Below are 22,314 nucleotides of genomic sequence, written 5' to 3'. Positions count from 1 at the left end.
CCAACTTTACGATGCATATATTTGGCTTGAAACAAGAGTTAATGCACAGTAATAATGTTGACCAAGGGTGAAGTTAATCATTTTAAGTAGTTCAATTTTAGGAATTAAATAAAGCTACTGTGGCCGTCACAAGCAAACTAGATACAACTGGCAAGGTTCTTCACACTTTCTCGTACAGTCATACAGCATGGAAACAGATGCTTCAGTTCAACTAGTCCATGACAACCTTCTCAATAAATGTTATTCATATTTTAACGACTGGATGTGTAGAAAAAATGTTTTTCCTCACAATGTTATTAGTTCTTTCAGCAGCTATTTTTCCATTGAGGCATTCAGTCATCATTACTGTACAATATTAAAGTCTCAACACTGCTGGACAGTAATTTTCTTCTTTCCAAAGATCAAATGATCATTCTGCTTCATTGACTAACAGTGGCATTGTGGAAAGGATCAGCACCCCACACTGTCTACTTTGATACACATTTATCAGACACAGAGTCAGTGGGTTGCAAACAGGAGCAGATTGACTAAGCTGCAGCAACTCATGGCTAATTGCAGCTTTCCTGTCAAAGCCTTGCGGGAATCAGAGAACTGAGCTCAGAGTGGCAAAGTACACCATATAATAAAAACAGATGATCTGCTTTGTCAGCGGTCACGTTTCTGTACAGCAGTTACCACCAAGGTAAAGAAAATTTACATTTGGAATCACAGAATCCCTATAGTGTGGAAAGAGATCATTCAGCCAATCGAATCTGCACTGAGCCTCCGAACTGCATCCCACCCTGACCCAGTGCTAACCTGTCCCTGTAACCCTACATTTATCATAGCTAATCCACCTAAGCTGCACATCCCTGGACCATGGGAGGAAACCAGAGGACCTGTCAGAAACCAATGCACACATGGGGAGAAGCTGCAAACTGGTAATCAGCTGAGCTGCCATGCCGGGTGGTTACATTGAGTTTCATTTCAGAGGGTACATTTAATAGAATCCACAATCCTACAGATCTTTGATTTCTCCAATGAAAAAAAAAGTTGCAAGACATCTAATTGTGCTCACTTTCTCTGTCCTCATCATCTGTGCTCTCACAACTCTCAGTCAAATCTGTTATTGTCATCTGGTTAGAGTCTCCTATCTGTACATTTTTGGCATGCTGAATCTGGATTATGTTAGTGCCTTGACCTTGCTGTTGTGTGGAACTACTGACATTTACATTTTGGTTATTGCTAGGGTTAATGAACTGAAAGGGTGGTTGCATAATCTGGTACATGGCATGCTGCGGGTTGAAATTTGGCTGGTTTGGTAAAGATGATAGAGGAATATTAAACCCAGGAAATACAGGGAGGTTGGGATAAGGTGGTGGGTGTAGCACTGGCTGTGCATGTCCATTAACTGCAGCAGGTCCAGGATGGGGTGGATGCGTTGCTTGGAAGTGATGATAACTCTGTGCAAGTTGGCTACAAATCTGCACATAATTCCAGTTAGCTGATAGAGTTTTCAAGGCACTTTGATAGTCTTTTTGGGCCTGTGCTGTTTTTTCTTCTATCTGTTTACGTTCTTGCTCTTGAAGCCAACTCTTTTTATGCCTCTCAAGTACATTCCAAGTAAATGTCTTTTTTACATGTCTTTCAAAGTGTCTCGAATTCTCATCGAGACTATTGATAGCAGTCAGTGCAAAAGGGATGTCATTTTTACACATCCGACTCTTCTTCGGTAGCAGTGGAATGACTGTGTTGTACTTGTGCTCATTTCTAATTGAATGCATCAGAACACTATTGGTCTTGTACTCTTCCCAGCGACTGTTAAACTTGTGTGTGAGGAGGAGGATTGTGAATGCAGAATTGTTAATTGCATCTTCAATACACTTTATTGGAGATCGTCCTGGAAGACAGAATTCCTCAGAAAACGTTGCCCCCTCCATTTTCACTAACGATTCTAGTCTCAACTGAACATTTTCTGCAATTTCCGCATCTTCTCGGGCATGCAAAACAACAAAAGAGTAAAATTTATTCTCAAAGATTTCCTCATCTGCCGGAGGAGGAGGTGTTGAAGGACTGAATTTTCCAGATGTGGTTTCAGTGGAGTTTGACTGGTCACCTGTTGGCAGCTTGGTTGCTCCCAGTGAAGGGTCGTGTGAAATGGAATTGGTATGTTCTTCATTCCCTGTCTCCCAGTCTTCTGACATTTTTGACTTTGAACTAACTAGCTGGCTACTGTTCCTTTCTCCTGTACATTCTGTTGGTCTCACTTCATTCACTTGTGTTTGTGAAGACCCTTCAATTAGACAAGCTGAAGGAACATTCTTCTGTTTTACACATTTAACTCTAATGCCATTGGTCACCTTCACCTCTCCCAAAGATTTGTCAGAAGACAGATTCAATTGTCTTTTCATAGAATGACTGAGGTTAACAGTACTCTCTTCAGAGTTTGCTATTGGGGAATTTAAGTTGTCCCTGTGTGAATTGGAAATGAATGATGCAGTGGGAGATGCACTGATTTCAAAGTGAGTGGGAATCGTAATTTCTGAATTGTTCAGTGAGTCAGTTGCTGGTTTACTCGGGACAGTTACTGGATTAGTCCTGCATTCAATTGTTGATCTCATACTTGGAATTTGTTCTTCAGTTGACTTCAGAGCTGATACTTCAGCATTCTCCTCACCTTCAAAAGACATGGGACCAAACTGCCACCTAAATTCCTCAATAAGTTCCTGAAGATCCATTTTGTGGTTTTGATTGTTGGACTTGAATGCTTTGATGGCAGCTTGGCATGCTTGGTTCCTCATGGAAGAGTTGCACAAATTTTCTTCCACTAGCAATGCAAGCATCAAAGCCAGGTCTCTGAGAACATTACCATCTTCTGCAGAAAACTCTTCATTTGATATTTCAGATGTTTTCTGTTCTCGCTGTGCACCACCTTCTAAACCCCGAATTTTGTTGAGAATGTACAAAGCCGATCTGTCATTTGGCATTTCATTTAACAATAACATTGCTGCTCTCTCGGCCTCATCTGTCTTTTTCAAGAAGAATGATATGATGCTATAAAGTAGTTGATGGACTTTTGAAGTTCTTGAGTTGTTAGAATAAAACTTATACCATAGGCTGAACAACCTTTGCTCAGTGACTTCAGACAAAATGTTAAACAAATCATCGAGAGATGGAATGTGATCACAATCTTCTGCCATAATTGCACCTAATATCAAGCTGGGATCAACCTAATGGAACATGAAGGAACCAGCCTGTATTATGACTTTACTTCCAATTCCATTTAGGCTGATCTGACAATGGAAGCTAATCTCTTGGGTGCATCACTGGATGTGAAGTTTGTTCGTCTACAGATGCTAAGGCAACTTGTAATGCCAATTCTTAGGTTGATTAAAATACTTTGCTAGGCTTCATCAGTTCAGTCTGAAACAGAAAGGGAACACAATAATTATTTTTCTTTTTGACAACATTTTCAAAATTAATACTGTACATGTTTCTCTCTCCTATTTTGTGCTTTTCTTTGTACAGAGAACCAATTCCATAGCTAGGTAGCCACTCTTCAGGTGTGAACCTGAATTAACCATCGAGAATATCACAGGATAGAGCTCTCCTCCCTTCAATTATGACCATACACTCACATTACAATGGGAGACAATGAATGACACTCAAGAGTAAGATGCCCATCTTTGTGCATATTGCACGATAGGAGTCTAATGTCACTCCAGTTGAAGCCAGCTAATTCAATGCGATTTGGTGTTCAAATTCATATCTTTCATTGGTGCGGTTCACTGCTACATTGAATCATATCAATGAGCCACATCTGGTTCCATAGTGTCATTAGGACAATTCTGCTTTATACAACAGAAACAAAATAAACTTAAGCTTAAACAATCCTCTCATTATACTCTAAATTAATGAAGTCTTATTTCCCCATTAAATATATTATGGTTAGAAAATATCCCACGGCATTGCTCCTCATACACCAGATGTTGAACTGTTTTACAAATGGGAGGGGTTGTTACATAATATAAATGTACCATTATCATGATCTTGGTAGAAACTGATAACATTTTGGTTATTTGTTTTGGAAATTCAAAAACCAAGGTATTTATTGAAATATAGCCACATGGTTCATGGTTTAAAACAGAAGAATTTAACAACACAAAAATCAGTGAACATGTATATCTATTATTATTATGTTAGTTCAATTGAAGATATTAGAAGTACTTTTGCTGTAAACCAAACTTAACTCAATGTCTTTCAACAACATATCAGAGAAACAGAGTTAACATTTCTAGACTATTTCCACAAACTAGTGAAACAGAGGTCAGACTGCTACTGACTGAACCAAACTGCTAATTTCAAATCAACTGGGTATTATGCACCTTTATATCATTATTCATATTTGGATGAAAAGTCGAGAGATTTAAGCTGCCCAAACATTCATTAAAACTGATGCTAGAATTAACACCCTTGCTCTTCCTTCCCTTCCTGCAGCAAACTGCCTGGTTCTCTGCATAACATCTCCTGATATTAAAGGAAACAGATAAAGTAGAAAGGAACTAGATCCACCAATTGGCAAGTCTAGGACTAGGGAATGTAGTCTAAAAAATAGAGCTAGACCTTTCAGGAATTAAATGAAGAAACATTCTACATAAGGCAACTGTTGCCAGGCACCAATTGTTATTTTTAAATTTGAAATTGATAAGTATTTATTAACAAAAAAAATGTCTAAGGTGATATATGAAGTTAACTCACAAATCAGCCATGACCTAACTGAACTGGGGATTAGGCGCAAATCAAAGGGCTACATGACCTATTCTCATTCCAATGTTGTTGACATGAAGATGTTTATTTTTAATTCATTAATGGGATTAGGGTGCAGTTGGCTAGGCCAGCATTGATTGCCCATCCCTAATTGTCCAGAGAGCAGTTAAGAGTCAATCACATTGCTCTGGAGACACATGAAGGCCAGACCAGCTAAGGTATGTCAATTGCCTTCCTAAAGAACATTCATGAACCAGATGGTGTTTTCATGACAGTGGATTTGTAGTCATCGTTAGATTCTTAATTCCAAACATTTTAAAAACTGAATTCAAATTTAAGAATTTGCCATGGCTGGATTCAAACCTAAGTCCCTAGCACATTACTTGGGTCTCTAATTTCAGTCTAGTGATAATACCACTAGGCCATTGCCTCCCCTTGTATTGAGATGAAAATTCACTGTGTTGATGATTAAGAATCTAGTTTCACATCAATATACTGTATCACCCCTCAGGATTCCAACTGTATGTTTCTAGTATTGTACAATAGGAGTTAGTGGTGTAATGGTGTTTATTCTGCACCTTGGGTGGTAGCAATACATTGTGATTCACAATCCTATTCAAACCACTCCCACAACAGTCTCCCGAGCAATTCAGTCACATTCACCACACACAGGGCCCGGAAGAGAAATAACGGGTTTATATCCAACAACCCCAATTTTTAACTCTTGACAGGTCTTGTTAAGCAACTTTCTGATGCATTTTGAGACATAGATAATAGAGTAGTGCAACTCAGGAAATCATTCAATCCATCAGGCCTGTCCAGTTATTTCCAAGAGAAATTCTGTCAGTTCAACCACTGCCATCCAACGCCAAAATGTTTTTTCCTTTTTTCTCTCTGCAAGTGAGACACTTCTCTGAGTGAGCTAGGCCTTTCCAATTGGGAACACAATTCTGCAAGCAAATCCAATGCAGCTTTAGAGTAAGTGAGCATGCATTTGCTGAGTATGTAGGTATTTAAATCTTCAATAGATTGTAATTTGTAGTTTGCTTTAGAGAAATGCAAGCTTTGAGTAGGCTTATTTTCAGGTGGTGCATTGAAAGAGTCTAATTAAGAACTGGCTGAAACTGGATCCTCATTTACTGAGTGAGATAGGTCCTTTGTGTTGCGAACAAATTTAAGTAGCTAACTCAGTACAACTGAGCACTTGAATGCTTCTTACAATAAGATTAAAAATCACACAACACCAGATTATAGTCCAACAGGTCTATTTGGAAGCACTAGCTTTCGAGGCACTGCCTCTTCATCAGGTGGTTGTGGAATAGGACCATACAACACAGAATTTATAGCAAAGGGATTACAGTGTCATGGGGTTGTAATGATATATTAAACAACTTCAGTTAAAAATAAGATGCAAGTGTGAAGTCATAACATCTGTAAACAAGTAAATGTTTAAAAAAATCTGTGGGTGTCCAGCATCTGAAGGAATTCAGCAGAGGAAAGAGAGAGGTGTTCAGTTGATTTTTGCCAAAATAAAGCAGCTGATTGGTGAGTCTCTCTAACCTTTAAAGAAAAAGTAATGTTTCTAATTCATATTCAGGTCTTTTCCTTGTTTTTATTTAAAAATAGCTTGTTAGGTAGGAGATTGATACTAGTGCTTTAAAAAAAGGAAATACAATAAAGTATAAACAGCAAGAGTACAGGAGTAATTGTAGTTAATAACTTCACTAAATTGGATACAGACAGCAGATTGGATGATGTGAGATCTGTGAGGGCACCAGGATCAACATTGAACACATCAGTAACAAGCGTTTGCAGGTTGAGCAACTTCAGAGGCAAGCTGGGGCTCTGGAGTTTGAGCTGTAGACATTGCGCCACATCAGGGAGGGGGAAAGTCACCCCCTCCCTTTGCTCCAGGAGGCACTCAATGAGGTAATTCGAAGTTGGACTGTGATCAAGGACAGGGGGAGGTGATTGTAGGTGAGACACATGTCGGGACCCAAAAGGGCAGCTCTCGTGGGGCCTCACTCCCTGCAATTGTTCCAGCAAAAATGAGGTTCTTGCAACCTATGTGGATGAGAATGGGGATGTCAAGGAGGATGAGGTATCTGACTACAACACCATGGTACAGAAGACCATTCAAGTGGGATGAGGAAATAGGAATGTAGTAGTGGTTGGGGACAGTATAATTAGGAGGACAGATTTGATCTTTCAACCAGGAGCATGAGTCCCGAAGGCCGCATTGCATGCCCAATGCCCGAGTTAAAGACTGAGGCATGGTGGCTCAGTGGTTAGCACTATTGCCTCACAGCATCAGGGACTTGGGTTCGATTCCAGCCTGGGGTGACTGTCTGTGTGGAGTTTGCACATTCTCTCTGTGTCTGCATGGGTTTCCTCCCACAGTCCAAAGATGTGCAGGTTAGATGAATTGGCCATGCTAAATTGCCCGTAGTGTTGAGGGATGTGTAAGCTAGGTGCATTAGTCAGGGGAAATGGACAGTACCAGAACATGGAATGGATCTGGGTGGTTACTCTTCGGAGAGCCAGCGTGGACTTGTTGGACTAAGTGGCCCGTTTCCAAACTGTTGAGATTCTATGATTATCTCCTCAGGGCTGGAGAGGAACTTGGTGCAGAAGGGGAAGGATCAAGTTGTTATCATCTACATTGTTACTAACAACACTGATAGGACTGGGGAGGAGGTTCTGCTGAAAAATTTTCAATAGTTAGGAGCTAAACCTCCAAGGTGATAACCTCAGGGTCACTAACATGGCAAACTGGCATAGGGTACACAAAGCAAAGTATTTAAATGCATGTGGGGGGAATGAGGTTCAGCTCATGAGCACAGTAAAGCAGGTAGTACAATTGTGTGGGCTTCATTCAGACCGGTGTACTGGTGACCTGCATAAGGGCTGTAGAGAGGGCTTGCAACTATTGGGTGGGGGTGGGGGTGGGGGTGGGGGGAAAGAGTGAAGAAACATAGGCTTACAAAGCAGAAGGGGATGGCAGCATTGCAGGGCAGCTGTTTTAACAATGATATCCAGAATGGACAAGAAGGGACAGAATATACAAGCAAAAAAAAAAGTCGGAAAAATGGACACCAAGAGAATAAAGCCAAATCTATGGTTCTTTTCTTGAATGCACATAGTATTCAGAACAAAAGAAATGAACTAACTGTATAAATAGAGATTAATACACATGATTTTATAACTTGGAGGTGCCAGTGTTGGACTGGGTTGTACAAAGTTAAAAATCACACAACACCAGGTTATAGTACAACAGGTTTAATTGGAAGCACTAGCTTTCAGAGCGCTGCTCCTTCATCAGGTGGTCATGATTTTATAGCCATTGTAGAGATGTGGTTATAAGGAGATCAAAGCTGGGAACTAAATATTCAGGGGTATGTGACCTTTCGAAAGGACAGATAGGAAGGGAAAGAGGCAGCATGGCTTTGGTTTAGATGAGATGGAATTCTCTTGGATCAGATGATACAGAAGTTATCCCAGAATAAACGATTCCCTGGGAACAGAGGTCATAACATGGTAGGATTTCGCATTCACTTTGAGAATTAGAAACTTGGGTTGGTGAAATAACTCCAAGGAGGCAGGTATCCTGTCACTATGTCACCTTTTATTTACTGCAGTCTGTGGACTCTGACTAGATTGCTCAGAGCCAGTCCCAAGAATGAGGAGACTCTCTGAATCTCCTGTTCAGCCAGGCTCCCTGATTGGAGTTGTTAACCTGGCCAATCAAGGATGTCACAGTCAATGAGATCCACCTGGCCTCCGTTCCAATCACTACAGTTGGAAACAAATGTTCTAAACCTAAACATGGATAATTATATGGAAATAAGGGCAGAATTGGCTGCAGGAGACTAGGAAGGCATTTGATAGAAAAGATGGTTGATGAACAATGGCAGATGTGTAAAAATTAGCTCACGACTCACAGCAAAGATACGTCCCAGTGAGGAACAAGGGGTAAAGCGGCAACGGTTAACAAGGGACATCAAGAACAGCATCAAATTGGAAGTAAAATGCCAGCAATGTGGCAATGATTAGTGGGAAATCAAAGAATTGGGAAAGTTTTAAAAATCAACAAAAGATGACAAAACAAAATGATGTGGAGGTGCTGCTGTTGGACTAGGGTGGACAAAGTTAAGCATCACATAATACCAGGTTATAATCCAACAGGTTTATTTAGAAGTACTAGCTTTCACAGCACTGCCCTTTCATCAGCTAACTAGTACTACAGATCATTTCTGGGGCCATAATTATTTATAATACAAGGCTTGATTGATGGAAGTGAATGCACTATCATCAAGATTACAGACAAAACAGGTGGTGAGGCAAGTAGTGAGGATGACACAAGTAGTCTACAGAGGGATAGAGATTGTTTAAATGTGTAGGAAAAAAACTTGCCAAATGGTATCTAATGTGGAAAAAATAGGAGGTTATACACTTTGGCAGGAGGAATAGAGGAGCTGAACATTATTTAAATGGAGATAGACTCTAGATTCTGCAACACAAATGGATTTAGGAGGGTTTTTTGTGTAGAAATCCCGTATGCACAGATTCAGTTTCCAGAGTTTCAGTTATCCGCGGCCCAAAAATGTTACATGGAACTGTCCAGAAATAATTCCAGGGGCCTGCCGGGGAGGCAAATTTCCCATTTAAATGATTGGGTTCACTTCTATCCGCGGTTTCGAGCATCTGCAGTAGGTCTTGGAACGTATCACCCCCCCCCCACCACCCGACCAAACAACCCCGGGAACGGGGGGAACCTGTATATCACAAAAATCTAATGGGTAATCATATCAACATTCAAGTTTTCCTGGGTCCCAGTTAACTGAGTTTTCTTCTGGCAATAAATTTTAAGCTGTTCAATCTTCATGCACCTTTCAAACTTCTCCCTTTTTCCCTCCACTTTTGGACCTCTTTCTTATCACCCCAACGTGCAGCCCCTACATCCCCTGCAGACTCTTCCTTCCTCATCATCTGTGACCTCCATCACCAGTTCCTGCAGCCTGCTCTTCTCCTCGCACCACCTCCTCTCCCCTTCCATCGCCCTCCCCTCCTACCCACATATACCTCAGGATCCAGACAACAGCAATCCCTACACCCAGGCGACTGCAACCCTGAGGTTTGAACCCAGGCGAGAAACAGCCTGTGATTGTTGAAAAATGAGAGAGACAGAATTTAATCTGAGGAGCTGATTCTCAGATTCTGTCTCTCTTAGGTACACACAAACAGGAAACAAGAGTGGGCCACTTGGCCCTTCAAGGCTGCTCTGGCATTCAATAAGACCTTGGCTGATGAGTTTAACCTCAATTCTACATTCCAGCACACCTCCAATCATCTTTCATCTCCATTGTAATCGAAAATCTACCTCTGCCTTAAGAATAATTAAAGATTCTGCATTCATTGTTATTTGAGAGAGCGAATTCCAAAGACACTCAACAGTCTAGGAGAAAAATATTTCCTGATCTGTCTACAAGGATGACATTGCTCTGGTTGGTTCTCTCTTAGAGTGGGCAGTTCTGCTGAGCTTGCTTTAAGACATAGGGTGGGACGCCAGTAATTAACACCTAATGTACTCCCTTCCCCAGGCCCTGACCACACCAAATGTGTTATTGAAGACTTTAACTTCAAATGTGGAGAAAAATAAATGTGTATCAAATCCTAAATATAAAGATGTAAAATTTGGTGACCATCAACACAGCCTTAGAGACATCTTTAGATAGAGGCAACTTCTCCCCTAATTCCAAAGACTGTGTATGGCCAATAAAACAACACTTGTAAAAATAAAGAAGGCTCCAATCCCTGCAAAAAACACTGACATATTTAGGAAGGAGAACTTTTATATCTCATGACACTGACTGGAGTTGTGCCAAGGTACGATGGTCAAACCAAGCTCACAATAACTCTGGAGAGGTGTCACTGGACCAGAAACATTAACTCTGCTTTCTCTACACAGATGCTGCCTGACCTGCCGAGTTTTTCCAAGAAATTTGTGTTTTTCTTTCTGATTTCCAGTATCCGCAGTTCTTTTATTTTTTTCCACAATAACTCTCCAATATTAAAAGGTTACAACAGGTACCAAATTTCAGTTGGGAACAATGTGTTATAATTGCTCCGAAATGCATTGTTTTTGGTGAAATTTCATATTCACTACTATCTCTGATGTCAGTTTGGTTTTCCCCTCAGCCCCCAAGGCCACACAATAACTGCATCTAGAAACTACTCTCAGGCGTCGCTTTTGAAATGGTTGAAACAAAAGACCCTTCAACATACTCACCTTTTTTCACAAGAAAAATTGTCGGGCCTCCTTTTAATATTTGCCGTTGGGAAGGAGAGACGAGCAGAGAATTATTGTGACACTCTATGGTAGGAATAGAAACTGTACAAGACAGAGATTTCAGGAAACAATATGACACCTAAGGAAAGTCATGAATGGAATGGGGATATAGACACTGAACAGAACAAGAAAATAAAATAGAGGGAAAGAATCTGAGTGACGAGAGAGGGAAACATTGTCGATCCTACCACTCCCAAATTAGTCACTCTTGTTTTCTTTCACTGAAATGGTGCTGAAAGACAGAGAAAAAAAACTGGTTCTACTGATAGCAAAGAAAGAATGTTATCAATTTCACTGTGTGGCTACAGAAACCTACTGTGGAATTTGTAAAATGATTTACAAACTTGTTTTGGGTGGCACAGTGGTTAGCACTGCTGCCTCACAGCGCCAGAGACCCAGGTTCAATTCTTGCCTCAGGCAACTATGTGTGTGGAGTTTGCACATTCTCCCCGTGTCTGCGTGGGTCTCCTCTGGGTGCTCCGGTTTCCTCCCACAGTCCAATAATGTGCAGGTGAGGTGAATGCTGCTAAATTGCCCGTAGTGTTAGGCGCATTGGTCAAGGGTAAATGTAGGGGAATGGGTCTGGGTGGGTTGCTCTTCGGAGGGTCGGTGTGGACTTGTTGGGCCGAAGGGCCTGTTTCCACACTGTAAGTAATCTAATCTTTACCTTCATTATCTCTACCTTTTCTCCAGCAATTTCCCCTTATTACTATTCTTTATGACTATCCCACAATCAAGTACAAAGCCATTGGTTTGAAATCTACGACCCGATAATGTTCGAGTTTTTCATCTATCTGATAGCTGTGAAACTCTCTCAGATTCCTCGGCCAGTGCTTTGTGTGTCCATTGCTCTAGGTGAAGGTCACACAACTGCAGCACGAGTCCTGATACTAACTTGTGCAGCAGCAAGGTGTTCAATGGTGTAAACGTTGGATTGGTGAAGCTAATATATTATAACTACTAACATTAGTTAGCTGAAACCATTCAACTACAGGTGTACTCTGCTTTTCAAACGTCCGCTTTACGCAATTTCACTTTTATGAAAGACCCACATTAGTACCTGTTTTTGCGAATCCGAAGAGGATTTTCGCTTTTACGCGAAACTGAGATACTATTTCCCATATTAATCATGCATCTTTGCTTTATTCCATTTTCAGCTTATGAGGAGTTCCTGGGAATGCTCTACTTTTGGATAGTAGGGGCTACCTGTTTTCCTGTTGGTTAACAGTACTGCCCAGTCTGATAGTGACACAAAGTCTCACCTGTCCGTCAACGGGTAAATATAGTACCCCATATGAAACTGAACTAAACAGAAACAAAAGGCCCACATTTGACTTGCTCAATGCATTCCAGATCCTAAGCACTTGCTAAATTAGTCAATCACAGCCGATGATTCCCATAAAGAATCCAAAAAAATCAATGAATTCTGATGCTAATAAATATCTACCATTATCTGTACATGGATATAACAGGTGGGGATAAGGTTTTGGGAATCCGGTTACAGAGTAGACATTAAAGTCACAGAAAGATCACATATATCATATGTTCTCCTGGATGATGCCAGAGCTAAGAAACTATAATTACAAAGATGAAGATTTCTGCTACTCATCTCCACTGTAGCAGCACTGACAGATGTGTCTTTCACTTTCTATGTTTTCTTCCTCTTCCTTAGGTTAGAGCAAGGACATTCCCTTGATGTGTTGTACCTCTAGCAACATTACTGAAACAGATTATTTAGCCATTTAACAGTCAAAGAAACGACCAGAACACAGAAGGTCGCAATTTGGGTAACCACGTGCATGTCAGGGTCTTGCAAGTGCTACACAGCTGGTCCCAGTCTCCTATCTTCTCCCCCAACCTGCAATTTTTAAACGTCTATGTTCAAGGTAGTGTCCAAACAACAACCACTGAGGCATGTTATCAAGAAGAGCCACCACTAAGGTGACCACACCGCAGGAAGGTAGATTAACATGAGAAGCCACTGCAAGGAAAAAAACAATAAAAAGCCATCCACTCCCTTACCCCTTCCCAGCCTAGCCAATATTGAAGTGTGTGTATTGCAGTTCCAATATGAAAACACACCATTCAGCCCAAGTGGTCTTTGACTTCATTAATACTCCAGACAAGCCTTCTCTTAACCCTCTTCATCTCACCTCATCAATACATTCTATTTCGTTTCATCTCACATATTCTCACATTGAAATACAGTAGCGCCTCGACATATGAAAGACCCCATTCACGAACAAATCGGTTTACGAACAGGATTGTACGTAAAAGTTTGCTTCAATGTACGTACAAAATTCAAGGTACGAACGAAGGTGAACATGTTAAATGACAATGGGATGTCCCATTTTCGGAAAATTCTGCAACAAAGAAAAAAACAAGTTCCTCTGGATCGTTTTCTTGTGGCATCACCAACCTCCAAGAGACAAAAAAAGAGGAAAAACTCTGGAAATATCCGAACAATGGGAAAATTGATTCAGTTCGCGAACTTTTCGGTTCACAAACTGGGTCCCGGAACAGATTAAGTTCATAAGTCGAGGCACTATTGTATATCTATCCTATTCACTTCAACTACTTCATGTGATAACAGGCAATGTATGTTCTAATTTTATGTTCGAAAGATTGTTTCTGCACAAAATCCCTTTAACGGGTTGGACCGAAAGGTCTGTTTCCATGCTGTACAAATCTATGACTATGAATCTATAAATTTGAAGAGAACCCAAGAGATTTTTCAGGTTGCTGGCCTTGATGTTTAGAGGTGAAAGTTCCATATTCAAATGTTTCTTCTGTATTCCTTATGGCATTTATTAGTGGACATCTTAAATATATGGTGTCTGGTTTCTCAAAGCGTCAGAAGTGAAAACAGCGTCTCCACACCACTATTAAATCCGTTCAGAAATTAAAACTCATATTACACCACCAAATCAGGTATTGTGCTGCTCATAGAATCCCCAAAGTGTGGAAACAGGCCAGTCTGCCTAACACTCCACACCAAAGAGCATGCCATCCAGACCCATTCCCCCACAACCCTGCATTTCCCACGGCTAATGACCTAGCCAACACATGCCTGAACACTATGAGCAATTTAACGTCGCCAATCCACCTAACTTGCACGTCTTTGGACTGTGGCAGGAAACTGGAGGATAGTCATAGAGATGTACAGCATGGAAACAAACCCTTCGGTCCAACCCATGCATACCAACCAGATATCCCAACCCAATCTAGTCCCACCTGCCAGCAGCCGGCCCATATCCCTCCAAACCCTTCCTATTCATATACCCATCCAGATACCTTTTAAATGTTACAATTGTACCAGCCTCCACCACTTCCTCTGGCAGCTCATTCCATACACATACCACGCTCTGCATGAAAACGTTGCCTCTCAGGACTCTTTGATAGCTTTCCCTTCTCACCTTAAACCTATGCCCTCTAGTTCTGGACTCCCCCACCCCAAGGAAGAGACTTTGTCTATTTATCCTATCCATCTCCCTCATGAATTTAGTAACCTCTATAACGTCACCCCTCAGCCTCTGACCTTCCAGGGAAAACAGCCCCAGCCTATTCATCCTCTCCCTATAGCTAAATCCTCCAACTCTGGCAAGATTCTTGTAAATTTTTTCTGAACCCTTTCAAGTTTCACAATATCCTTCCGATAGGAAGTAGATCAGAATTGCACGCAATATTCCAAAAGTGGCCAAACCAATGTCGTGTATGGCTGCAACATGACCTCCCAACTCCTATACTCAATACTCTGACCAATAAAAGAAAGCATACCAAACGCCTTCTTCAAAGGAAACCTATGCATACATGGGGAGAACATGTAAACTCTACAAAGACAGTCATCTGACCTGGAATCAAACCCGGTTCCTGGTGCTGTGACTGCTGAATCAGATATACCACTCCAGCACCTAGCAGTCAAGGAAGGCATATTCGTAACACAACTAAACAGACTGAGTATCAGCTTGTAAATCCTTCCAACACAACGTATCAGCAAGCAGGAAAATCAGGAAAGATTCATAGTCATCAATGAAATGGGAAGAAATTGGAGCTTCTGCAATCACCATTTGTACCTCGAGGACTATACAGCCTGTTCAGTATTTCCAGGTGGTTAAATTTATTTAATGTTTAATGATAATTTTATTATAATGCTGGTACTAGGAGTGAGTTCAAGGCAACAATCAAGAAGACTCAGGGTTCACAAACAGATAAAGCTTCACTCGAGACCCTGATGTTACCTAAAACTCTCGATAGGTTACAGTGTCTTTAAAGCTCTCCACATTTCTATATATAACCTCTTCTTCCAAGTGATCCATTAGTAGACAAAATTCCCTTTTTGGATTCCCAGTGCTACAGCGAGGGTCAGCTGCACAGCATGGAAATATCAGTATGGAATGCTGGGAGACAGCAATACTAATACAGAAATGGCATGAATGGGCATGTACTCATCGTATTTCCTTCTGTTGTGAACAGTAAACGAAGCATGTTATATTTCCTAACACTTGTTTATATTCTATAATGTCCATAATTCTTAGAAATATAGAAAGAAAAGCTAAAGGTCATCTTTCATAGGGGCACAATTCCTGTGCTAATATGTTTGACAATATTTCTTGTCCTGTGACACCAATTTTAGTTTTAATTTACATAACACTAAAATCATACAACTGTTACACAATTGCTCACAACAGGAACAACTTGCTTTATCGTGAAGGCTACAGATTTTTGCAGAGAATCTGATATCCAATAATATCAAATCAATTTTTTTTATATTTTATGTGACTGCAGGAATCTTATTGATGATTAGGAATCAAATTGATTTATTTTCTAATTAGTCCTGTTGATTTGCAGTGAAATTGCTATTTTTTATTGCACAAAATCATAGGTTTTTCCATTTATATTATTGGATTTAGGATAACAACCACTAATTAACTTTACCATAAAGACTACAAATCAGCAATCAGAAATGTTAACTGTATCTGAATATATTTTTTCAAATTTTACAACTTTAACATAAGAACTTAAAAACTTGCAAAGTACATTAATTCCTCACATGGTGATTTTCCCATGTCTTTATTACATAGAAGTCCATCTCTTTATAATTGCATTCCACATGCTCTGAACGTATATCTTCAGCAAGATTAGTCCATTTAATATTTCAGATCATTTAGCTTCTAATCCATATCATCCCTCATTCCTTTCAAGTGTTTAAGAAAATAATTCAGCCTTTCAAGCAACAAAAACTAACACCCTACAATTCCTCTTCTCTTTCTTCCAATCCTCTCTCCTCACCTTGTCTTTTACAACCTCTCCTCGATTTTGCCGTTTCTGACCCTTACAGAATACTGAATGGCCTGGACAGAGTAGATGGAAAGATGGTTCCATGAGCAGGAGAGACGAGGAGTAAAGGAAAGACACTTACAAAGGAGATGAGGAGAAACTTCTTCAGCCAGAGAGTAATGAATCTATGGCATTCATTGACACTGAAAGCTGTGGAGGCCAGGCCATTGAGTATATTTAAGTCAGAGACAGATAGGTTATTGATTGTCAAGGGCATCAAACATTATGTGGAGAATGAGGTTGGGAAACTTATCAGCTATAATTGAATGGCCAATGGATTGAAAGGCCTAATTTCTGCTCATACATCTTATAAAAGACCTTTTATCCTTTCTCAGAATAGCTCTTTCAACTGATGTTGTAAACACGGTATCTTATTTTGTTGTCCAGGAGGCCAATGACACCTCCCTCAGTAAATCTGCCATCCTGGCTGTCCTTCCTAATTCTCCTCCACCTTACCCTCCAGCCATTTTAATTGGACATCTACCACTGTCATATCAACCATTTCATTTTCACTACTTCTCTCACTCCCTTCAATCTAAATCCAACTAAATTTACAACACTCCACTGTCTCAACTCTAGTCTATCAAATTCCTTGTGACCTTTCTGTTCCCCTCCAGCAAGGCTTTCCCAAACTTTGCTTCTTCCTTCAACAGTAGGCACAACCACAACAGTCCACTCTCCAACTCACCAAACCTGTTCTTTTCCTTATATCCAGCAGCGCTGTTACACAAAACTGAACGTTCTTTACCCCATCACCAAATCACTCGTGGTATTTTTTAATCTATTAAACATGGCCAGTAAATCACCTGTGCTTTACAATTGATTGATTTATGCGGACCAAAGGTGAGAGAGAGGGAGGTTAAATGAAAAGTGGTGTTGGAAGAGCACTCTACTCCCTGCAGTGTCCACCTCTCTCTAAAGGCATGGAGACACCACATCCTCCATCTCTAAGGACGTGAATGTAGCTGTGGACTAAACCTCTTCTGATCCCAGATAAAAGAGGGAAGGGGGTGTAACACATGGATCCTAGCTACAAGCCTGTCTTTTGGTGAGAGATATGAAATACTTTGTTGTACTCAGTATCCTCCCGACTCTGCTCCCTGCCCCATGGATGGCAACCTTCCCAATCTAAAGTGAAATCATTTTCCTTTTCCCTGACCTTCGATGGTGTCCAAGCCTCTCCCCTTTCCTGTTGACTGTTTCTTTTCCCCTCAACGCCTGGTGACAACAATATATTAGCTGGCTGACCCGCATGAGTATCTTTTAGTGTGTGTGCTTTTTTCCCCCCCCCTCCCTCCCCTAAACGCTTCCCCAAAACGCCTTTAAATAAGCTTCCAAGGCTGCCCTCGAGAGTGAGTGGAGGAAGACCTCAAGTTTGTGGAGGAGATGGAAATGGAAATGAAACGCAAGCCGGGCCAGGCGGAGCAGGTTCGGGACTGTCCCCGGCCTGGAATAGAGAAGCTTTCATCTCCCCCGACTGCTGTTCTCCAGACACTTACCTCTCACTTGTCTGGGTCGCTGGCGCTATTCTACCTGATCCAGAGGTATTTTTTTTTAAAAAAAAACACACCTCAGGGTGCAGGCGGTACTTGAACGCCGGCCTCTGAGCCCAAGGGTCGGGACACTACCACTTCGCGAGAAAAACGCCCACAAATCCGGAACCGACCTGTCTCCGATTCGCAGTTTGCTGACGAGAGCTGTGACACCGAACAAAACTAAATGGTAATACGAAAGCAGAGACACCCCTGCCCCCTACCCGGGGGGGCATTCTGAGAAGGTGAGACCCTTCCTCCGTCCACAGGGATTCAAGCCCTTTGCTAAGGCAAATTCCCGCCTCCGAAAACAATTCAACTTGATACTAAGACTTGCATTTCTATGGCGCCTTTCGTGACCACAGAGTTTGGCGAGATTCCAAGTTTCCGAAACGTCATCAGTAGTGTGTGCGCAGCAAGATCCCACCTACGATGCTGAGCTAATTATTTTCAGTTATGAGAAGAATATTGACCAGGAGTCCGGGCGCAATGTCAACTGCTCTCTTTGAACACGTTAATGTTCAAAGGAACCCTTTGTTCCTTCGCAAAATACGTCCTGAAATTGTGCAGTCCAAGCACTGTGCCCCAGAGGGCGTCCACCTTCAGGAGAGAAAAGTGGGAAGCTAAACACAAGACACGATCAAATCCAGCCGAGCTGTGGAGGGACGGAGGAACCTGAGAGGCAGGGAAAGGGAATTCTTCCACCAACCTCACACACTCCAGTGCTGCCTTCTGCCATTCTTATCACTGCCCTGGGAACAAGAAAATGCAGTATAAAATGTTTCGTCAGGGTATGAAAGGCAAGCTACTCTGACCTTGAGAGGGGAGCATGAACTCTCATTTACTTCCGGACATCCACTAAGTAACCAAAAATGACAGAAGCCGAAGACTATGTCCCCAGCTGCTCTCTTTACTCTTCCTAAACTGTGGTGTTGAGTGACCAAATATGCTCTTATGTCCAGCAATTAGCTGGACAAGTGTGGAACTTCCACAGACATCAGCAAACTCATATTTTAAAAATATTTAGAAATGTATTCTCACGTAATGAGCATTGCTGCCAAAACTACATTTATTTACGATTCTTAGCAGTTTTTCAGAATGTGATGGTGGCCTTTCATCTTCAGCTGCTGCAGTCATAATGGTGAAGCTATCCCATAGTGCTGTCAGGGAGTTAGTGATTTTTGACCAATGAAGGAACAGTAGCAGATGTTCAAATTGAAATGGTGAATGACTAGAAGGTGGTGCCTGTTGCTCTGCTTGGCATTGTACATTTGGAAAGAGCTGTTGAAGAAATCTTAGCAAGTTCCTGAAGTGTTCCAAATGGTAGATACACTCCTGTATCTGTGTGCTGAGGGAATGCATGTTTAACCTAATAAATAGTGCACTGATGAAGCAGACAGCTGTGTTTTTTGTTAGTGTCAAGCTTCTTGAGTCCAGGTCAGTGAACAGAACATTAACCATCAAACATCAGGCATTTACCTGGTAGCAAAGTTTTTAGGGGGCAGGAAGAGAGCTGTTTACTGCAAAATGTCCAGCCTCTGACAACCCTTTGACCTCTTGGCACTTATTTGACTGTGAGCTTTTGGTCAGCGGTGACCCCAGGATGTTGATTGATTGATAGTCAGTAATGAGCATGAAGAGAAGGTGGAAAGGTTTGTTCTTTTCAAAGAATTTTATAGCATGACATTTCTGTGAGGCATATTATTTTGCTGTTTTCAATGGAGACTGGATGGCTTTGAAATCTCACATTTTTGCCGGTTTCAAGAGCTGCACCATCAAGGTCACAAAACTGGAGCAGGATTGCAAGGGGTATAAGGGTCTCCTTCATCTGCTTAGTTTGACTGGAACAACAGCATCATGTTAACAAACATGAGCAGCAGACACGGTTGCAAGTTTATGTTTGAGCATTGAGCCCTGTAAATATTGTTAAATCTCAACAAAAAGAAAGAGGAACAGGAGAGAAATAGTTCAACAAAGAGGAAGTCTGACCTTAACAAAGAGACAAAAGTTAAATCTTACATTCTGCATTCAATTAAATCTGATTGGAAACTGAGGAGAAAATCCAATCTTTCTTCAAATGCTAATTTGTATTCAAATTATTTGGCATTCATATGCAAAATTCATAATTTTTGCTGTTGCTCAATTTTCAGTTGCTTCTAACAACTTTAATGTCTTTTGTGAGTTATTTCCTATTTTCTTCCTTTATACCCCAGACTCTTGTGAAATCACATCCTGACATCTAAGTAATCAACAATCTCAGAGGCCAAAGACTATGTCCCCAGCTGCTCTCTTTACTCTTCCTAAACTGTAGTGTTGAGTGACCAAAATGCTCTTATGTCCAGCACTTAGCTGGACAAGTGTGGAACTTCCACAGACATCAGCAAACTCCATATAAAAGAAATATTTAGAAATGTATTCTCAAGTTATGAGCATTGCTGCCAAAACTACATTTATTTATGATTCTTAGCGGCTTTTCAGAATGTGATGATGGGACCTTCATCTTGAGCTGCTGTAGTCATAATGGTGAAGCTGTCCCATAGTGCTGTCAGAGAGTTACAGTGATTTTGACCAATGAAGGAACAGCAAACTGGCTGAAAGGGTAGTCAAGCTGGTCAGTTTTGCTTCAATTCACTTTCAGTAATTCTGCCTTGCCCAGGTCTGGAACAGCTCAGCTTATGCCAGCCACTTTCGACAGTGTAATTAGGCACTCCAAATGAGGGGCACAAATCCATCTCCATCATTGGGCAACTTGGAGCTCAAGACTCTTCATATGATTACACAAATACAACTGTAATTTACTGATGGAAGAAGGAACAAGTTACCAGGTTAGTAAATAGGGTGTGTGAAAATGTCAGCCTGAGCCACATGGTAACACACTCACCTCTAAGTCAGAAAATCATGTGTTCAAATCCCATTCAAGAGACATGAGTACATAGCTCAAGTCACCCTTCCAATACAGTACTGCAGCATTGTTGAAGCTAATGTCTTTCAGATTAAATGTTAAACTGGGGCCCTGTTTTTCTCCTTGGGTGGATGTTAGAAAATCCTTAGCACTGATTGAAGAGAAGCCACAGTTAGGAGTGGTGCAGTGCCTTAACCAATGTTTATCCTGCTATTAGTATCATTAACACATCATCTGGTCATGGGAGCTTGTACAATTTTGTTTCACAAATTGATTGTCATGTTTCTGAAATTGCAACAGTACTAATACTTTAAAAGTACTTCATTAACTAAAGATATTGCCTGAGGTTTTTAATTTCTAAGCTGGTATCTTAGGTACCTTTGTACATTCCCCATCTTTCGTAAAAGACCATCTTTCTTTTCCTTGTCCTCATTGTTCTGGTATTTATTGCAGGGTGGTAAACCCACAACACATTCATATAGTCACCTTATAGGCGTGGCATTTTTCATCACTAGCCTGATGGCTTGGGAGAAGGGGTAGACTAGAAAATTAGAGCAGCCCAGCAATGGATCAATTGCCAACTCAATGGAAACAGGCAATGAATTTAAGTTATAATATCCAAGTGAGAGGCAAATTTCTACTTCTGGTGCAGTACCCCCTCCCCTCAACATACGGTGACAAAATACTAGAAGCAGCCTCCCTGCAGTGGTCTAGAGAGCTCCATCCTTAAAGACAGAGTTGTGTGTAGGGAAGGGCCCATGACACCAACTTTCTCTCCAATTGAAGGGCTGCCTCTTTGGCTGCTACAAATATTTAGTAATTTCATAACTCCAAGAGAGCCCTCCTATTATTTGTCCTTCCCCAGCATGCCTACCTCTCCCGATTAGGCTTTTGAGGTTGCAGATCTGCTGACCCTCTGATTGATGAGTCAGCCTACCATCTTTTATTGGATAACAACCAATTTGGAGATCTCCAATAATATCCAACAAGGCCCCTTTCCCAGCGGGTGCAGAGTCTAGATCCCCAATCAATCCTCCCAGAGACCCAAAGTCCAGAGGAAAATTAAGTCCATTGTGACAGTCTGCTATACTTCTGACCTGCGATTTAAATATTTGAATAATCTGACATGACATTGTTTGGAATTAAGACAATTTGTTGGATTGACACCCTTATAGGTCTACAAGAAGATTTTGCCTCTTTGAAACACCATTCAATTCACAGTAACAGTTTACCAAATTGAAATTATTGAGAAAATGTTTATTTCTACCATTTTTCCAGTGCACCTTGTTAATAGATCACACAAATGTTGTTTATTTTAATACCACTTAAAATCTATCTTCAAAAATTAGTATTGGAAGATTTGATCAGAGGTGAATTGGAAAGGATTAGCAGGTAAATAACCTGAAACACTGCATTTTGTCAATATTTAGTAGAAGGAAAACAAATCA

The 22,314-nt window shown here is 41.0% G+C and overlaps 1 protein-coding gene across 3 annotated transcripts; it reads right to left on the bottom strand.

Annotated features, from left to right (window-relative positions):
• On the bottom strand, nt 1–18,636 carry ticam1 (TIR domain containing adaptor molecule 1). Of its 3 annotated transcripts, none has more exons than XM_043720914.2 (2): nt 17,932–18,636; nt 1–3,402 (listed from the first exon to the last, which is right to left on the bottom strand). In XM_043720914.2, exon 2 carries the CDS (start codon nt 3,177–3,179, stop codon nt 1,044–1,046), a length of 2,136 nt encoding a protein of 711 aa, XP_043576849.2. In that variant the 5' UTR covers nt 3,180–3,402; nt 17,932–18,636; the 3' UTR covers nt 1–1,043. The 3 variants fall into 3 exon arrangements, with proteins under 3 accessions (XP_043576849.2, XP_087832271.1, XP_087832272.1); XM_087976145.1 differs by having other exon boundaries at nt 18,099–18,636; XM_087976146.1 differs by lacking the exon at nt 17,932–18,636 and adding an exon at nt 11,036–11,182.
• Nucleotides 18,637–22,314: the final 3,678 nt, after the last annotated feature.

Source organism: Chiloscyllium plagiosum, unplaced genomic scaffold (assembly GCF_037043375.1).
Source record: "Chiloscyllium plagiosum isolate Xiang-an unplaced genomic scaffold, Cpla_swu_hap1 HiC_scaffold_28, whole genome shotgun sequence".
In the NCBI taxonomy this organism is placed as follows: domain Eukaryota; kingdom Metazoa; phylum Chordata; class Chondrichthyes; order Orectolobiformes; family Hemiscylliidae; genus Chiloscyllium; species Chiloscyllium plagiosum.
Note: the sequence above shows the minus strand (reverse complement) of the source record. Positions and strands in the feature narration are given on the sequence as shown.

Coding starts and splice junctions, on each gene's coding strand:
- ticam1 (XM_043720914.2), bottom strand. CDS start 3,179: ATGGCAGAAGATTGTGATCACATTCCATCTCTCGATGATTTGTTTAAC.